This window comes from Petaurus breviceps, unplaced genomic scaffold (assembly GCF_028583685.1).
Source record: "Petaurus breviceps papuanus isolate PSGF00001 unplaced genomic scaffold, PetGlider_PUasm1.0 175, whole genome shotgun sequence".
NCBI classification, from domain to species: Eukaryota; Metazoa; Chordata; class Mammalia; order Diprotodontia; family Petauridae; genus Petaurus; species Petaurus breviceps.
The window spans coordinates 49401039-49421085 of record NW_027185764.1 but is presented as its reverse complement, the minus strand read 5'-3'; the positions used below and the strand labels follow the sequence as shown (position 1 = coordinate 49421085).

At 37.0% G+C, this 20047-nt stretch overlaps 1 protein-coding gene across 9 annotated transcripts in view; it reads right to left on the bottom strand.

Moving 5' to 3' along the window:
- The window catches only part of SLF1 (SMC5-SMC6 complex localization factor 1), a 116215-nt gene that overhangs the window by 44538 nt on the left and 51630 nt on the right, over window positions 1-20047 (bottom strand). For all 9 annotated transcript variants that reach the window (XM_069085107.1, XM_069085109.1, XM_069085106.1 and 6 more), the window contains 6 exons: window positions 18535-18678; window positions 13537-13584; window positions 10958-11116; window positions 9548-9711; window positions 1102-1233; window positions 195-360 (listed from right to left, as the gene is read on the bottom strand). In XM_069085107.1, coding sequence (XP_068941208.1) covers window positions 195-360; window positions 1102-1233; window positions 9548-9711; window positions 10958-11116; window positions 13537-13584; window positions 18535-18678 — 813 coding nt within the window. The remainder of the gene's footprint in view (window positions 1-194; window positions 361-1101; window positions 1234-9547; window positions 9712-10957; window positions 11117-13536; window positions 13585-18534; window positions 18679-20047) is intronic.

The following is a 20047-nucleotide window of genomic DNA, read 5'->3' as shown; positions in this document are numbered from 1 at the left end:
TATATATATATATATATATATATATATATATATATATATATATATATGTATGTATGTATGTATTTTTATCCCAGAGAAAAGTAAACTAGAGGGGCAGGAAAGGAGGAGAAAAAAAATGAATGATCAGAAGTACTTTTTTTTCCCCTTATAGACCAGTTATTCTTAGTCATCATGGTAAGGCAAATTCTACTCACATCATTAGATCTGAATTTTTGTTTTTGAGAATATATAGTCCAATCCAAAAGCATAGTTACTGGCTTTGTAAAAAACACTGAGATTTCATTTCCAGACCAAAAGGTTTCAAGAAGAAAGGTGTGTTCTGGGACTTTTAGGCTCTGAGGATCTGCTTCTTCATACAACCTAGGAAAAGAATGAATAAAACTTAAATGTAAGTCAGTTTGATCATTGTAGTTACTAAGGAGAAAGTATCAAGTCTCTTGTCAAAGCACCAGTAAGTTAAACAATTTTTAAATATAGAACTATCACTATTTTTGATGAGTCATATGCAAAGTAACAATGACAATCAGTCAAATTGGAATAACTCAAATGTTGTGCTAAAGTTGGACAAATAGGATTATAATAATGGAGAAGAGATGAAAAAGCATGTTATCAGGCTATGAAACAACCAACAATGTACATGTATTGGATGTTCAATTTCAGGATACTTTTCAACACTTACATGTACAAACTGAATAAATGAGTGTTATGCCCAAGAAGGAGTTTTCACTTAAGCATTCAATTACTAAAGAATAAAAAATTAAAACCTGAAAAATGAAAAGCCTCACACCTTTATGATATAAAATTAAACACCTATCCAAATGTATAACGTAGTGAAAATAAAATGTGAATTGTGAAAAAGAAAAAAGACTGGATAAACCATCACTCTACTGCTGACAGAATTTATCTTTAATGCCAAAAACTTAAAAAAAAAAAAAAAGCAAAAACAACTCAAAACAACATTCTAATCTTAAATAACTGTACAAAAATGGACATGAAAGATGACTGATTTTTTTGGACAAAACTTTAGAAGTAAAGTAGAAAATGGGCACACAAGAACAATTCAAATGGAGGAAGGAATGGTCCCTTCATGTAAAAACTCACTTGTGATTGAGATGCTGGACTTCACTTTTCACTAGCTTGAAGAAGAATGTTAGTAATGCCAGTTTGAGCATCTTGGACAAAACAACTCCTTCTGGAATTGGGTGACAAAAACTTTCACTGAAGAGGCAGGACCTGAAAAACAAGAACCCAAGAATCTTCAAGATTCAAACAAATTCACTGATTAATTGATGGACAAGTGCCTCTTTTAAAATAATGCCAGAGTTTAAATAACAGTTTGATCAACAAATTATGTAATAAGTTAAACAAAGCTACATGATTAATATTTGTGCCTCCTTTATGAATGTAATGACAGGTCGAACCCTCCAGCAGTTATCCTTCCATTACTTCTAGCAATCGGTATACTTTTATCATTCCGTGTTTTAAAGAATACAGACCTAATTTCTCTAATTCTTCTCAGTGATTGCAATGTTCAACTGTCTTATGTTATTGTCTTCACATCTTCCTTATTTCTCTGATAAATGGGAGAATGATGAATATTGAACTTAATTGGTGTAAGCCTTTAGCAAATAAAAAATTACCTTGAATATTTAAATGCTTTCAACTTTACCTTTCCTCTTCCCACAAAATCATCTCCATGTTCACTGTTTAACAAAGCATAATTATGAAGTTTAAAAAAAAATCACAATTTTCTTCCTTTTCCTCTTCTCCAGTGTTTCTCATGGGGTGAGTGAGAGTCAGATTATTCAGATACACAGAGTCATGGGGAAGAACAGTAACTCTGAAGTCAGACACTCCCTATTGACCCTGGGCAAGTCATAATCTTACTGGGCTTCAGTTTCTTCATCTAAAAAATGAAAGGGTAGAACAGATGGTCTCTGAGGTCCCTCCCAGTTCTCTATGACTCCCTGAGCCACAGAAATAGGATGAAAAGATAATTTCTTCCAAATTTATATACCAATACTATTGTTAATGTCATTTTATCATTATACTTTCCTTTCTTCATTTATTCTACTTGTATTATGTTGTTTACACATGGTTTCTCATCATTTCTACCCTCAACCATCTACTATGACGCAGCGAGGTGGCACAATACACAGAGTCCCAGATGTGCAATTAGGCAAGATCTGAGTTTAAACCCTGCCTCAAACACTTATTAGCTGTGTGACTCTGGGAAAGTCACTTACCCTCTCTTAGCCTCAATTTCCTTATCTGTAAACTGGAGATAATACTAACATTTACTGTGTAGGGTTGTTATGAGGCTAAAATGAGATAATACATGTAAAAGCATTTTATAAATTTATAGTTCTATATGATATCTATTATCATTACTATGACAAACCATAGCTCAGCTGAGAATTTTTTTTCCAAACTAGGTTAGCAAACAAGGCCCTCCACAACTTGATTCCAACTTCAATGTCCAGCCTTTCCTTTCAAAGACAAACCACTCAGTTTTAGCCCAAGAAGTTCTTTGAATATATGGCTATTGCCTAGCATCCCCCCAGACCTCTTGGGAGAGGAAGTTTGGTGGAATGGAAAGATCACTGGCTTTGGAGACAAAGAATCAGGGGGGGGGGGCAGGGCTGAGAGGAACAAAAGATTTCAATTCTATTCAGCCAACTTTTTTTATATGCCTACAACAGGGCTCTGAGGAGGTAAATGAAAAACAACAGTTTCTACTGTTAATGAGTTATTATCTAACAGGGAGATGAGTATATCAGGGTTTTTCACCTTTTTGTGTCATAGACCCCTCTGGCATTCTGGTAAGGCCCCTTCCCAGAATATTTTGAAATGTAGAAATTTTGAAATTAAGATGCAATGGACAACAAAGGAAATAAGTTATATCTAAGGAAAGTTTTAACCCCCACCACCCCATGCAAGTCCATGGACCACAGGTTAGCATCCCTAAACTAATATGTACACACATAATTATGAATCAGATTAAACAGAAGAAGTCAAAGAGGCACAAGGGGAGAGGATGCATTTCCCTGGAGGTTCAGGGAAAGCATCAAAGCAGGACTTCATGGATGTGATTATACCTCAGCTCAGTCAAGAAAGGAGACAAGCATTTTAACAGGCAGAGACAGAAAAGGGAATGTTCCAAGCAAAGGGTGCTGTGTGCAAAGGAAGGAGTGAGAAATCATAAGATAGCATGGAGACAGGAGAATAATGAGGAGTTCAGTTTAGCTGGAACTTTACATGAATACCATTGTAAAATAAGGGAGGCTGAAGCCAGGCTTTGGAAAGCCTTGAATGCCAGGTTAAGGAGCTTGTGTTCTATTGCAAAGACACTGTAGGGTAAGAGGGAGGGAAATTAAGAGCATATCTGGGCTAGAAGTTACAAGATCAGACCTAAGGACTAGAAAGAACACTTTGACAGCAGTATGAAGGATGAACTAGAGGGAAGACACTGGAGACAGACAGAATCTTTAGGTGACTAGAACCAAGCAGGCAAGTCACTTCACCTGTCTGCCTCGGTTTCCTCTTCTGTAAAATGAACTGGAGAAAGAAATGACAAACCACTCCAGCACCTTTGCCAAGAAAACCTCAAATGGGTTCATGAAGAGTTGGACATGACTGAAACAACTCAACAATGGTTCATGAGAGGCAGCAAAGTTCTGAGCCAGCACAGTTGTAAAGGAGATGGAAAGAAAACAGAAGCTTGTTATATTGTGCAGACAGGATAACTAGATATAAGACAAATGACAAGATATGGAGGAGTGAGTGGAAGGGTAGAGGCAAAAATGACTCAGAGGGTTCAAGTCTGGATGACTTGGGGAATGGTGATATGATCAAACAGGAAAGGTATGAAGGAGGAAGGTTTTAGAGGGAAGACAATGAGTACTGTTTGTAAGGGTTCAGTTTGAGGTGTTGATGGGATTAGCTCGATGGAGATGGCTTCCATCCATTTGGAGATGTAAATCTGGACATCAAGAATAGCTGGATTTGGAAATATATATTTAAGAGTCCTCTGTATGGAGATGATAATGAAGTCACAGGAGTGGATGTGACTGCTGAAAACTAAAAATAAATAAATAAATATTAAGGGGGGGAAAAAAAGAACATTCTGATTTCTACCTTGTTATGCCACAGGATCAGATCTCTGCTTAACAGAGATACCTGAGGAGAGGAGCATCATTTGTAGTGATGGAAAAGTAAGTCTTTCTGAGCTTTAATTTATCTTCATGAGAGAAGGAATCACTTGATCAGTAAATTCCCATGTATTTAGAACCGAGGAATACAATATCTCTCCAGAGTGGACAGGGACTCTGGACTTGGGCTTCTTCACTACATGTTCACATATGTGGGTCATTTGTACGTTAAGTTCCTTAAGTCAGGGATTGCCAGCATTTATTTTCTGCATTACAATAAGTGAAGTAGCACAAATAGATTTACTTAATATGATATATTTAAATAAGTCAATTCAAATATTTTTGGTTCTTTTAAAAATTTTACATAAAAAGAAAAACAAAGATTAATTTGTGATTTATTTTATACAATGACTCCAACATTCATAGGCTATGTTTCCATTCTCTAAAACAATACTTTCAAAAAAGTTTTTAAAATGTTTACTAAATGTATTTAAATCAAGTGTATCTGACATCAGAAACTTGTAGACTTCAGTGTTTTGAAAGATGTTAACTATCAGCTGGGTTTTTTTGCATTTCTATGGGAAAAATATATGTTCTTCATAAGTCTAATTATTTTAGACCTTCTTAAATTTATGTAAAAGTTCCTAACTATTTTCAAGGAGAGAATTTACAACTAATTATGAAAACCAACCAAAAAGTATCTTTTGAGTTTTGCCATAAGGGATTATATATTTGATACTGTAGTAAGCACTGTAAGTCCTTGATATCAAGATGACCGTATAGACTTGTTCAATGTCAGAATCGGGATCAAAAAATGTCTGACAGAGTAGAATGAGGGTACAAAACCAAGATTCAATTTAAGACAACTCAACTAACATTTATTAAGCACACACTGTATGTGAAGAAACAAAAGATAAGAAGACAAAACCAGAATAATCCCTGCTCTCAAGGATAGAAGATATTCACAGATAAATAAGTATAAAGTAATTTCAAGGGGGATAGAACACTATTCACTGAAGATGCGAGACAGTAAAGGGGGAGATGAATAGAGAGATAAAGGAGAGATCAAGAAAGACAGTAAATACCATGGCATGAAACACAGAGCTACTATAGTCCTACATTTAACTTCACAAGTACAGATGGTGGATGCATGGGAAAAAAAAAAATCTATTTTTCACATTCCCCTCCCCCCCACAAAGATCATGGGATCACAGATTTTGAGCTAGAAGCATTTGATTAGACTGCAAACTCACATGAGTTGGCAGTGCAACATGGCAGCAAAAAAACTCATGTGAATTTCGTCTACACTAAGAGAGGCAATGTCCAGAAAAAGGGAAGTAATAGTTTTACTAGAGGTTTTACTTCTGACAGCACACTGGGAGTATGATTATGTTTGGTTCTGGGTGTCACAATTTAGAAGGGCTATTGATAAGCTAGGGAGGATGCAGAAGAGGTACAGTGAGGCAGAGGTTGTAAAAGGATTCAAGGTTATGTTCCATGAGAAGTAAATGAAATAACTGAATCACAGAACTCACCATCTCTTATGAAGAGGCGCCTCTTCTCCTTGTCAAGGGAAATGCTCCTGCATGCATCCTTGACTCCATCTCTTCCTGTCTAATCCAGCAAATTGCTTTTTATCACCCTCACTGTCTCACTAATCTTCAATCTCTCCCTATCGGCTGGCTCCTTCCTAGCGGCCTACAAACATGCCCCATCCTTTAAAAAACCCTCACTTGATCTTACCATCTCTGCCAGCTAGCTCTTTCCTTTCTTGGGAAAACTCCTCGAGAAAGCCATCTACACAGTAGGATGCCTCCACTTTCTTCCCTCTTACTTGATTCTAAATCCTTTCTAACTTGAACTCTGAAACTACTACCTCCAAAACTACTACTGATACCTTGACCGCCAGATCTAATGACCTATTCTGAATTTTCATTCTTTTTGATGTTTCTGCAGCCTTTGGTACTGAGAACATCCTCATTTCCTGGATACTCTCTTCTCTAGTACTAGAACGACCAGGGGCACCAGCTGGAGCCAAAAGCTTGATTGGTCCTCCAAGGTATTCTTCAATTCTGATTCTTCTCGTGCTAGGTTTCTGTGATACTGCTCTCTCCTGGTTCTCCTCCAACCTGGCTGACTGCTCGTTAGTTTTCTTCTCATCTAAATTATGCCCATGAACTAGTGATGTTCCCCAAGCTCTGTCCTTCTCTTTTCCCTCTAGTCCATCTCCTCCCTGGATCATTAGTTCCCTAAGATTCAATTGTCCTTTCTAGACAGATTATTCCCTCATGTATGTACATACATAGGTTTGTATGCATGAATATGTGTATGTATATGTATATATGTGTATATATGAATGTATTTGCCTACACACACACACACACACACACACACACACACACACGCACACATCCAGATCAAATGGTTCTCCCGAGCTCTAGTTTTCCATCACCAAATTATTTCCTGGATTTTGAACTGAGTATTCCATAAGCATCTCAAAATCAACCCGTCCAATACTGAACTCATTATCATGCTCCCCAACCTTGTTATCACTGTGGAGGGCACCACCATCCTCTCAGCTACCCATGTTCACAACCTGAGTGTCATCTTTGACTCTTCTCTCACATTTATGCACATGTTCAAAATTCTTTTGGGGGGGGGGCCACATCCTGTTGTTTCTGTCTTCACTATCTTTCCTTTATGTACACTTCTTTCCACTCACACGGTGGCTGTCCAGGCGAAAATTCTTGGCAACTCATACGTAGACTACTGTCACAGCTTTCTGGCTGGTCTCTCTGCCTTCAATTTTTCCTCACTCCAGTTCATCCTCCACTCAGCTGTCAAACTGACCTTCCTAAAGGTCAGGTCTGACCATGTCACTCCTCTACTTAAAAAATTCCAGTGGCTCGCTATTATTTCCAGGATCAAATATAAAATCATCTATTTGGCTTTTAAAATTCTGAATAACCTAGCCCCTTCCTACCTTTCCAGTCTTATCTTATATTTTACTCGTCTCCCTCCCCCATCCCCAAACACTCTATGATCTGGTGACACAGGCCTTCTTGCTGTACCTTGAGTGTAATAATCCATCTCCTGACTCAATGCCTTTTCACTGGCTATCCTCCAATGGTTTCCCTCCTTCCCTCTGTCTCCTAGCTTTCCTCAAGATTCAGCTCAAATTCCACCTTCTGCAAGCTTTCTGCAACACCCTTTATAGCCCAACTTGACAAATGGTCATATAGTCACTGCCTGAAGCCCTCTAATAAGGGGGAACCCAATTCCTCTTGAGACAGCAGAGTCTATTTTTATATAATAACAATAGTAACTGGCATTTATATAGTGCTTTATGATTTGTAAAGCTTGTTAACTCACTTGAAGTACACAACAATCCCTGGGAGGCAGGTGCTGCGACTGTCCCCATTTTAGAGATGAGGCATCTGAGGCTGAGTTATGTGACTTCCCTGGGCTCAGAGCTCCCAAGGGTTTGAAGCTGGACTGAACTCAGTCTTTTTTACTTCAGGTCTAGCACTCCATCCACTGCTCCACCTAGCTGTTGTTCTAACTGTTAGGAATTGTTTGTTTTCACAAGAGGGCTACATTGAATTCTTTGTAATTTCCAGCCATTGTTCCTTGTTCTACCTTTGGGAACAGGTAGAACAAACTGAATCCCTTCCCGGTGACTGCTCTTTAAATATCAGAGGGCAGGTCTCATTTCCTCCCCTGTCTTCTCTTCTTCAGAGTAATCATCCTCAATTTTTCAACTGATTCTTATGTTGCAAGAATCTAAGGTCCAAAACTGCTCTGGCTGCTTTTCGAGGGATCCTCACCAACCCATTAATGACCTGTCTAAATGTAGCACCCAGAACTGGGCAAAGCATGGTGGGCAGGATCTGACCAGGGCAGAGTCCAGCAGGACTGGGATCTTATTGGTCCTGGACACTAGTAATCTCCATGTAGCTACAATCTCATTAGCTTTTTGGCTGTCACATCATCCTCTTGATTCATATTCAGCTATTGAGCTGCTACCTTCCCCACCCACCAGTTTTAGTCAAACTATAATCTAGTCATGTCTCCCCATCTTGTATGGGCAAAGTTGATTTTTTTGTACTCCCAGGGGTTTGGGCTAAACTGGGAGAGTTTAGTTTAGAGAAGGCTTACATGCACTGTGATAAATGTCTTTAAATATTAGAAGGGTTTTCATGTAGAAGGATTTAATTTGCTGCCTATTCCAGAGGGCAACACTAGATGTGGTGAGTTTAGAAGCCACAGAGAGGATTATCTTAGTTCAATTTATGGAAAAATTCTGAACAATTAGAAGGCATTCAGGAAGTAGTGGATGTCCTTCCTTTGTGGTCTTGAAAAAAAGAATAGATCATTACTTGTTGGGAATACTATACAGGGGATTCTTGGTTTGCATTGGGCTAGACCAGACAGACTCTGAGGTTCATTCAAATTCTTTAATCCTGTGATTCTGTAACATATGAAAGGGCTGGAGAGACTATATATAACTAAGTACAAAATTCTGTGAAAAAGACTTTAAGTGCTACAGTAGTTCAAAGTGAAAGAAGAATTAATGAGGGCCAGAGTGATCAAAGATGACTTAAATAAGGAAGTGGGCTTCGAGCTGGGCCTTGAAGGAGTGGTAGTATTTGATAATATAGGGTGAGTTCTGGGGACAAATGGGACAGGGAGCACAGGGCATAATTATGAAGGGTCTTGAAAGCCAGGCAGAGAAGCCTGGACTTTAGGGTAGGTACTGGGGAACTACTATAAATTCTCAAACAATGTGATGAAAACAGTATTTGAGGACAATTAGCAAGTATATGATAGAGGTGGGGAAAGACTAAATTTAGGGTAACCAGTTAGGAGGCTGGTAATCTAAGTGTGAGGTGATAAGGGCACGGAAACAAAGTGATTTAAGGAATGGAACAGGAATAGGCAGAGGGGACTGAAAGTTACTTATAAGGAGAATTATAGAATCTATACTGCAGTATATTGGATAGGGAAGAATCAAAGATAACTTTAAGGTTTTTGGCTAGAGAGACTGAAAGAATAGTGATTAAAAACAGGAAGAGTTATTCAGTATGATAAAATAAATTACTTTTGTATAAAGCCTACTACTGAACATAAAAATTCACTGTTTTCCTGTTTACCACTGTGCAGTGAATTTTTCAGTCACAGAAACTCTCTAAGGTTCTCTATGAAGTCACAGATGGGTTGCAATTTGAATTGGAGGTGAGTACCCATATTAATGAAATCACTGCTTTTCATAATGTTTAAGTATTTTCCTAATGAGAAAATTATTCTTCTAGAGAACTATCTATAATAACATACTCCATATTTATCTAATATTCATAATAGTTTAAATTTGTATTAATAATCTTAAATTCCCCTACCTGATAAGTACTTCTACAAAAGGCCATGTTCCTTTCATACAATCTGGACATTGAAAAAATTTTAGATAATAACTCAACATGGCAGGAGACTTCCAAGGAGGATTAAGATGCAGAAGAACTGACAAAACACGGAAGTACCGATCAATCAAGGTCTTTATATCACCCTGTTATAAAATGAAAGGAAACAGTCGATTACTAATGGTTTTTTGGCATGTTTTATTCAACCTCTATTGTGTCCCTCCTTCTGGTCACCTGTCTTACATGGGTACTCTTAAAGAAAAGGTATATCATATTTCTTGCCTTCTCAGTGGATTGGGGAGGGATGTGGAAAGAGGGAGAAAATTTAGAACTGAAAATAAAAAATAAAAATTAAATAATAGTGTAAGTTTTACACAGCAAACAATAGAGTGATTCAGTTGTTATATGATCTAAAGCAGAGTTATCAAACCCAAGCAGCAAAATAGTGCTCAGAACCAGATGAAAAAGTAATTGGAAAATGGTTAACAAAATAAATAAAAATACAATATGACAAAGATAGTGCTAATTTGTGGTTTTCTAAGTCAATATGTGACCCTATTTGAGTCTGATACTACTAGTCTAAAGTAACCACAGGGTGGAATCATGAACACTTGTTATCTCCCTACATGTAGTTCTGAGTAACGGATCCAGATTGTCTGACAGAATGCTATTTTCCCTATTAATACCACAGAAACTGACTTCCTGAATTTACCTGAAAGGAGTACCTAGAGCAGCCCACTTAAATAAATTCTGAGCTCTGGTAGAATTTCAGTTAGAAAATGTTTTTTGTTTTCCCCAGAAGTGACACTCCCAAATAAGACAATTTTTAAAAATATGCTTGTCGCTTTATGTGATTTCATGAAAATTTTGTTCATAATGAACAAATCATAGGTCCAGATCCCCCACCAAAGTACAACCCAAGATCCATTTTAAAAGCTTTTTTTTTCCCCCTTTATGCTCTGAAACAAGAGGAATATGATCTATGTATAGATTGGTAGTTTTTTTTTTTTTTATTGTTTTTTTTTAAGCAATCGAGGTTAAGTAACTTGCTCAGGGTTACACGGCCAGTTATTTCTGGGTGTGGTGCTGAATATCTGAGCCCGGGATTCGATCTCCAGGTCATCCCAACACTGGAGCTGGTGCTCTTACTCGCTGAGCCACCTGGACGCCCCTGGATTGTTAGTTTATTGAATAGAATTCTAGTTGACCTAAAGCATTTGTATGGGTTGAGGAGTTTCTATCTTATACTTACTAAGGCTTAATTATGAAGGTGGCAAATGGAAACTAGACTTCAGTTTAGGATTTATGTAATAATACTAAAAAAAAAAGATGATTACCTGTCAATAGGTACCAGGAACACAGTTTATCACATTTAAGCATCTGCCTTCTCACCTGTAGCATGTTGCTCAGAAAAGCATGAAGCAGACAGACTGGAGGAATATAATGTGACTGTAGGAAAACCAGTTCCTCAAGAGCTTCTGTAAAGAACTGTCCTTCAATGAGGATTTGAATTATATTACATAAATTTCTGGGAAGTTCGGTGTTTTTAACCTGAGAAATAAAAGAGAGCACGATTAAATAAGGAGAATGAGGAAATAAAAGATGTATAGGATAGCTGGCAAAGCTACATTAAAACACTATCCAAAGTCAGCTATGCTGAAAGTCTGTGTATCTGCTGATATGAGGCAGTCACATACACACTTGTACACATACACATGGAAAACAGCTGTACCCTGAGGTGATAATAATCCATATATTTCTATCTACTGTAAAAAGAATAAAAAACATAAGATATAAAGAGATATATATACAAATATATAAAGATACAAAAAACTCATTATCTTATTAATAATAAATTCATTTTAACACAAATTCTGCCTTTGTTGAGGACGAAAGCTAAATGGTGATTGTGGCAAGAGTTTTTATGACTCTAAGTTCTGTTATATTAGTGGTTTCAGTTTGTTCAATGAAGACAATGAATGGCCACTTCAAAATGCTATAGCTCTAGGCAAACAGATAAAGGAAAATTGGGTCTGCTCAAGTGCAATAACACTGAATTTTTGTGGCGTGCTGCATAATGTCCATTGTTTCTAGCTACTGATAAGTAGATTATGCATTACTTATTTCCTAAATAAATATTAATGTAAAGTATGCCTGAGGGAAAATTTTGTTTAGTCTCCAATACTTAGCCATACTTAAGTACTAATGTTGGAAAAACAAATCTTTCTTTTTATTTACTTATTTTTTGGGGGAGATATGAGGGGGAAACTTGTACAAATACCAACCAAATATTATAATGCTTATAATTCTGCATTTATAAAGTTTTAGAAAAATACCAACAGTTCAACAACAATTTAGCTTTTTCTCAGTCTACTTACTGAGAAGTAAGAGTTCCTTGTAACAAACAAAAAAGGAAAACAATCCAGTCCCCCCCGCCAAAACTATTGGCAATGATAATAATTAGTAATAGCTAGCAAAGTACCTACTATGTACCAGGAAAATAACACTACTACTTTATAGAGGACTTTGCTCTTTATATAGTGTTTTCATATACAGCCCTTTGAGGTGAGAACAGAAGGTCAGAGTTAGTCAGTAGGACCTACGATTTCATCAGAGTTGGAACTCCCCCTGCCAATGGAGAGCACACCTATCTGTCATGGAGTTTTAGAAAGTTGCCTAATGTCCAAACAAGTTGAGTGATTTGGCCATGGTCACACAGTTAATAACTGTGAGAGGTAAGACTCAGACTCAGTTCTTCCTCACTCTTATGGTCTGCATTCCTGTATGGCCTCTCACATAGGTAACACCTCCATCTTGATAGGTGAGAAACGTGAGAGTCTGAGATGTTACACAACTTGCTCAAGGTCCCACAGCTAGGAAGCCATGGAACAGACTCAAAATCAAACACTCTTTCCACAACATCCTAATGCCTCTCAACCTGTCAGCTTCATCTCAAGATACTTGCAATAGTGATGACTTTATAATACATAAACCTGGATGGTCACAACCTGTCTGGGCCTCAACTTCCTCATTTGTAAAATAAGGAGATCAAGCTGGATGAACTCTAGAGTCTCTTTCCAGCACTAAAACTTTTTGACACCAGCAGCAACGCACACCCTGAATGGAATATTTCACATGCCATCAATGCACTCATTTGGTCTTTTCTTTTCCCTTTGAAAAATATGGGCTAAACGTCACCTAGAAATGAGCCAGTATATACTCCTGCTTTGCAGAACAGGGTTACTGTGAGATCATCAACATACCAGAATTATGAGATGTGTGTGTATATATATATATATATGTATATATATATACATATATAAATACAAAAAACTCATTATCTTATTATGTGGATGATAATACCTAATGGAGTAGTTGTGAGGATCAAATGAGAAAATGTACAAAAAGTAATATTTAACATTAATATCAACTATTAATGTTAAATATTAATAGCCTCTTTATTTTTCTTTGTTTCAAGATGGACTGAATCCCTGGGGGGAATATACACACTGATGAGAGCACAAGTCCACTGAAATGCTGCAGTATTAATATTTTTCTTCTGTTGTGGAGCGGGGAAGGCAGGTCAATTGCGGTTAAGTGACTTGCCCAAGGTCACACGGCTAGTAAGTATTAAGTGTCTGAGGCCACATTTGAACTCAGGTCCTCCTGACTCCAGGGCCAGTGCTCTATTCACTGCTCCACCTAGCCGCCCCATGCAGTATTAATTTTACTGCTTTATTATTTTGTTAGTACTGGAGCAGTGGTTGCTACGATTATTAATAGGCATTTTAAGCATATTATATTTAAATACACTACCACAAACCTTGCTGATACTTTTTTCTTTTCCAAGTTTCAGGTCAAAGAAAATGTATTTAAAATTTGACAGTCAGCTCTGCTGTCAAAGAAAATATATTTCAGTTAAAAGATGGATATGTGAGAGTGAGAGAAAAAAAACTATCCAATTGACTTACCTCTCTACTGTACCCCGTACTTAATTCAACGCAACTGTATTTTATAGCCTACAAAACATTAATACAACAATCAAAACAGAACATTTAAAAATCTATATTGCAACTGTTTAAAATGAATAAATATTAGTTTAAGGGGAGATAATATACATTTGAATGAAAATCCTAATCTGATGTAACAATTCTGAAATGCTGGGGGATATAAGAAGAAAAGTGAGTATCCTGTCATAACTACAATGACAGTATTAAAAAATAGCACTGTGGCCTACAAAACATGCATACATTTCCCCAACATTATAAAATATCACCTGCATTTTCATACATCAGTGGCAGTCAATGCGCAAGCATTTGTATGATTTTATGACCTCCTACTTCCCCCTCTTAAAGTTAATTAAAATTATACAAATTGGACATATGTTGGCCTGCAACAAAACCTAGGGTGAAAATTATTTTTAGCTTCTCAAATTTCATTTAGCTTTGAAGATCTTTGCTGCTGAAGTAGCCTTTAAGATTCTAGATTGAAACTTTCTTAACGTTAAAGTCACATTCAACTTCAGGTTCTAAAGTCATCTACTATCTTTATTTTTTGATGCTATATTGTTGCTGTCTGTCCTTCATTCTCAAAGAGAACCATGAAATCAAGGAGGTGATGCCATGACTGGCAAGTGAACTGTATATAAGGGAGGGAGGCCTGTGTAAAGTCAACCACCACACTTTCTCCTCTGGAGCATCTAAGTCCAGTGGCCAGATATGGATCAGGACAACTGGAGATGGCCCAGGATGAATATATAGTAGAGGCAGAAAAGTATGGTAGAAAAAAGCACTATATTTGGAGTGAGGGGGCCTTAGAGTGAATCCTGGTTCTACCATCTAAAGACCCATGTACCTGGGTCTTTAGCCAAGCCACTTGACTTCCGTAGGCCTCAGTTCCCTTATTTATAAAATGAAGGCAATGACTAGATGATCTCTGATGTACCTTCCTGCCCTAAATCTAAGAATCTACTAGAATCTTATGATTTTATCATTTCATAGGAAAAGAGGGAAAAGTAAAGGCATTAGTCTTTTCCAAATAGTAATTGTAACCCTGCCATTTTTCTGTTTTGTCTTAAAATGGTCCCTTAAGGGCCAAACCTTACACATAGTAGGTGCTTTAATACTGTCTAATTATGCTTATTTGTTCATGTTTGAAAAATTACACTGATGTTTTTTATTTATCTAGGTCAATAAAATAAGTTTTTACAGTTTGCTTAGTATAATACAAAGACATTATTTAAATTTTCCTAGTAACATAAAAAGTTGTCTCAATAACCGGGTGTGAGCTTGAGTCTAGGATGTCAGAAAGAAGTGAAAAGGCCCCTGTAATTCGGCCTTAAGATCTATATAAACAATCATTCCAACTAAATATGTGCAAGGACACTTGTAATGATTGAAACTTGGAGAGTCAGGGCTATTATTTTAAGCATCCAGCCCTTAGCTTCTTAAAAATAATAAAGATAACTAGTATTTATACAACATTTCCAGGTTTGCAGAGCCCTTTATATGTTATCTCATTTGATGCTCACTGTGATGTACTGTCTCATTTCATGAGTATTATAAATATTATTATTGTTATTTATCTCTTATTATATTATCATCCTCATTTCACAAATGAGGAACTGAACTTGAGAAAAGTAAAGTGACTAGGCAGGGTCACATGGCTAGTAAGTATCTGAGGGAAGACCCCTAATTCCTAATTTCTTCCTCACTTCAAGCCCAGGGTACTGTTGACTAAGCCATCTCCTGCCTAACTCAAGTGCATTGCATTGTGGGATGAAGTTCTAAGATAACACTGATATGAGAAATGCTGCAGAGCATTCCTTTTTTTCCTTCCACTGTAACCATTTTCCCTTTACAAAGCTTAGACAACAAGGTTTAGAGTACTGAGGTTATAATAAAAGGTTAATTAATATACAGAACTATGCAAATGTTCAAAGTCATTTGAGTTACTTCCTTTCAATTTTTATGAAGTTCTCTTGGGAAATTTAACTAGCAACCTTCCCAGAATTTCAAAAATTGTACTTATGCACAACATAATAGCATTCAGCCTATCACAAAGAGTACTTAAACTTCATAGATCTTCAAGGCAATGAAGGTGAATTTTACAAAGGACATCACTACTGAGTGAAGAATAGAGAGGGGCTGACATAAGCTGTGATATACAGAATTTAAATCAGATACAAGAAAGTTTATCTTAAGAACAGGGGCTGTTAAAACCCTAAAATGAGTAATGGAATATTTGTATGGAGGGATGTAAATGCACTTTTGCAACAATGATGACCTATGTCAGATAATGTGAGAATGGTCCCACCTAAAGGGAGAGGATTTAGATACAGCTGAGGTTGGCACTGATGGACATCTTATCTCCCTGACTGAATGGAACAAAATGTTATTTGAGAATCATCACTTAAATTATAGCTTCAAGATCATTGCAATTCTAAGCTTTCAGGACTTCCAAAGCTGGTGGTTGAAAATTTTCTCCTATCTACTTCCATTTCCATTATGTAAGGAAGGAAATATCAAGGAATACTTAGATATGGAGCTGTTTTTGATCTCACAACAGTTATAGCAAGAAAACATTCCTGGCTTCTTTTCTATGCTCTTTTGACCAACCAATAAGATCAAAAGAGGTAATTTAAGTTCCTTAAGAATCCCAAGAGAAGGAATTTATTACAATTATTTAGAGAAAAAAAAATGCATTTATTTGAATGAACTCTTCTAACTATGAAAGAACAATTTTGTACTTTGACCAAGACAAAGTCAACAAGTACAACATTTAAGCATTAATTAAGGCTTAAAACTGCACCAAGACTTTTGGGACATCCTGTATAACTCAAAGGGTGATAAAGCCAGCTTTTGTAGTGGCACAAAAACTAGAACACATTTTAACTGGAAAATAAAAGATACTGCAATATTTGCAGACACATATAAGTTCTTATAACAAATTGTATACCTATAAATTTTAAATATTCTTACTTTAAAAAAATATCTTGGTGTTTGTAACCAATTACCATTATGTGGTTATAATTTTTGCTTCTAAGGGTCACATTTTACAAAGGAGACATTTAATTTTAAGTTGCAGTTCAATCTCTTTGAACAAGTACTGGTCAGATTTTAAATCAATCAAATGTGAATACTCCTGCCTAAATGGTAGGTTTGTACATACACATGCACGAATAACATATGTATATGTATGTATTCTATTTTGCAGATAAAATCTAAGCATCACAAATAAAATCCATAAAGCACTTGGAAATATCACAGTATTTCCAAGATCCATGATTTTATTGTTGTGGGTATTCCTACCATGAACACAGAGTATAGTCACTCTATGATTTGGAAGATGGTCTTTGTGAATACTAGTGGTCAAAAAAAAAATCACATTGCAACCAATCTGGTGAGGAGGTTCACTAAACTTAGTTGGGATATTCCTTAAAGGAAGGACCATACAAATTTATTCCAGGCCTTTACTTAAAATTTCCCTGCTTAGAAGGACATGCTGGAGCTTGTGCTTTATTTATAAAGTGGAGACCCCAATGCTTCATGCCATAATATAGCATGGCATTTTAGAACCACAAGATGCATTAAAAATTTGGTATCAAAAACATGTTTTGGAAATACTTACAGAAAACTATTTCCCATCTTAATTTTTAAAATTAAGGCATTGTGGGATATGAGATGGAGCTGGCCCTGGAGTCACTGGCTGTGCAACTACAGACCATTCATAAAACCTCTCTAGAGCTCACAGTGCAGAAAAGGTGTCAATCTGCTTTGGTTATGGGAGCTTTCTCAATAGGAATTCCCTATTTCAATAAACTAACAGGTTTGATCAAATCAAACAAACAAAACAAAACAAAAATAGAGGCAGCATGGTACAATGGAGAGGAGGCTGGCCTTGGGGTCTAGAACTGGGCTCAAAGCCTGCCTCTAACACATCTGTGACTGTGGTGATGGCTATTAACCTTAGTTCACCAGACCACACTCAAATGCAGTAAGTTACACATAAGTTGATCTATATTTGGAGGGATTTTCCATACCAGGAATTACCTAGAATAATAAAATCGTAGACCTGAAACAAACAAAAACAAAAACCCTAACACAATTAAACCACCTCTTCTATATGCTTGATTTGGTTCAAGTCAATATTCCCCCAATACAGAATTGACAGCTGATTTATCTATGGCGTTACTGGGACACTGTTCACAAAATACTCCCAATACCTTATTAACTTAGGGTTCAAAAAACCATGCCAGTAAAACATAAGCTCTAGCAGCTTCTACGCCAAGGTGGAAGAGTTTTAAGTATAATTACTCAAGTATAGTGTATCTATCATTCAGTATGCTATCCACTTAAGTGTGTCCATTCTCAACACTAGTTGGCTGAAGCATGTATTAAGTACCTCTATGTGCCAGGCACTATGCTAAATGCTTTACAAATATTATCTGATCTTCGTAATGACTCTGAGAGGTAGGTTATCCCCATTTTATGGTCAACAAAACTGAGACAGACAGAGGTTAAATGACTTGGCTTACACAGGATCACACAGCGAATAAGCATATGAGGCTGGATCTGAACTCGACTGTTTCTGACTTTAGGTCTGGGTCTGGTGCTGTATCTCCTGCCTCACCTAGCTGCCAAAGCTGTTTAGCTACATTAACTTCTGAGGCCACGAAGGGACACTGGACACTGGAGTAAGTTACGTAGGAACTTATGTTGGTCATGGAAGTGCCTGAACCAGTATTATCACAGATTCCTGAAGCATTACATGTTTACACATTCAGCAAATTTGCATAGATACTGTATGTATCACCACAGAAAAGTATTTAAAAAGGAGAAACTGCTATGAGCTATATTCACTAAACAGTAACAAACTTTAGAAGATCTAAGTCATATTTTGGTCACAGGGCAGAAATAGAAATGTCTAATTTTAGGGAATTGTGAGAATTTTCCTCACTTGTTCCTTACCTCCACTCTACATAAGTGTTTTCTTAATGCCTTTTTCAGGTCAGCAAGTTCACAGTCAGTCCTGGAATTGGTGGCTTTTTGTTCTTTAGAATGTTCGGTTAAAAGAGAATTCCTTTGAACATCTCCATCATTCTGAAGTTCTTTCTACATGTATGCAAAAGTATTTTATTTCAGTCAATGGGATAGATTATCGCAGCATTAATTATTAGCTGTATCTTATATTCCCTTCATATAGCCATGAACCAATGTCTCTTCATGGAGGGAAGGTGATCCTTGGTTCTTGGAAGCTATTTCAGCAGATTCCAAGCTCTGGCAGGTTTTACCAAGTTGGAAAGGCTCTGGGTCTGGTGCTGGCAGCAGCCTGAATCTGGGTGATGAGGACAAGTCAGGTGAGATATGGAAAGCCTAGATACTAACTGGTCCTAGTATGGTAGGTAGCCTAGACATTGATGCATAAGATAAGATTATTCCCATGTGGGTTCTTCTGCAAACACTTCTTATGAGCTCTGTAATATGAGATGATCAAACACACCATGAAATTATGTTTTTTTTTATTGCATTTGGATACATAATAAAATCAACTCCAACATTTTCTTCATTTGTTTCACCAAAGAAAACCCATGAGCCATCATTCCATTTACCTTTCAGTTTTCTTTTCTCTTCTGCTTTTGTTGATATCAAGAATGTCAAGCTTGGTAAGCCTCAGTTTCTCTAGTCATATGTCTGCGGGTTGGTCATGGACAAAGACCTCATAATGAGAGCACCTAGTCTTAAACCTTTGATTCTTTACACTCTGTTACCTTTTCTGTCACTGACACTATCACTGCAGAACTGGGCTGCACCAGGCTGAGATTATTTTGTACTTTTATTCTTTTCACAGATGGCCAGAGTAAAAGAATCTGCCACCATATGGTCACCCTACTTGATTTTTAGATAAGTTAGTACTCAGAAAGCAGACTCAGGCAGCTGCTGGGACCCAAAGCTTTTCCTATCTGGTAGAACCTGTTAAAGTATCGCACTCTACTGGCACAGCCTTTGGGAATCTGTGATCACCTTCATGCCACCATGAGGCATCAGGGTGGGACTTTGCAGAAATATTAAAAAATGATTATTACCTAAAGGATAATGCAGGGAAAGTGTGTATAAAAATCTACAATAGAAAACAAGGAACTACAAATGAATGATGATTGATGGACAGTCTTGTATTCCCTTTTTTTTTTTTTCTGGAGGGGGGTGTAAATGGCAAGCACAGAAGTAGTTCACACTCTGTTTCAGCTATTGAATTAAAACCTTGTTTCAGTTCAAGTTTCTTTTGAGCTTTGTATCAAGTCTGTTAAGAAACAGAATGTGTGAACCCCATGACTTGTGAACCTAGAACTCATGAACTCCTGCAACAGGAAGGGGAGGAGCTGATGACCACATATAAGGAGAATTTCCAGGCTAGAGACTGAAGAAACTGAGGACCCTTGTGGTGGCAGAGTCAAGAAGGAGAAAACTTGTGGTATTCCGGTAC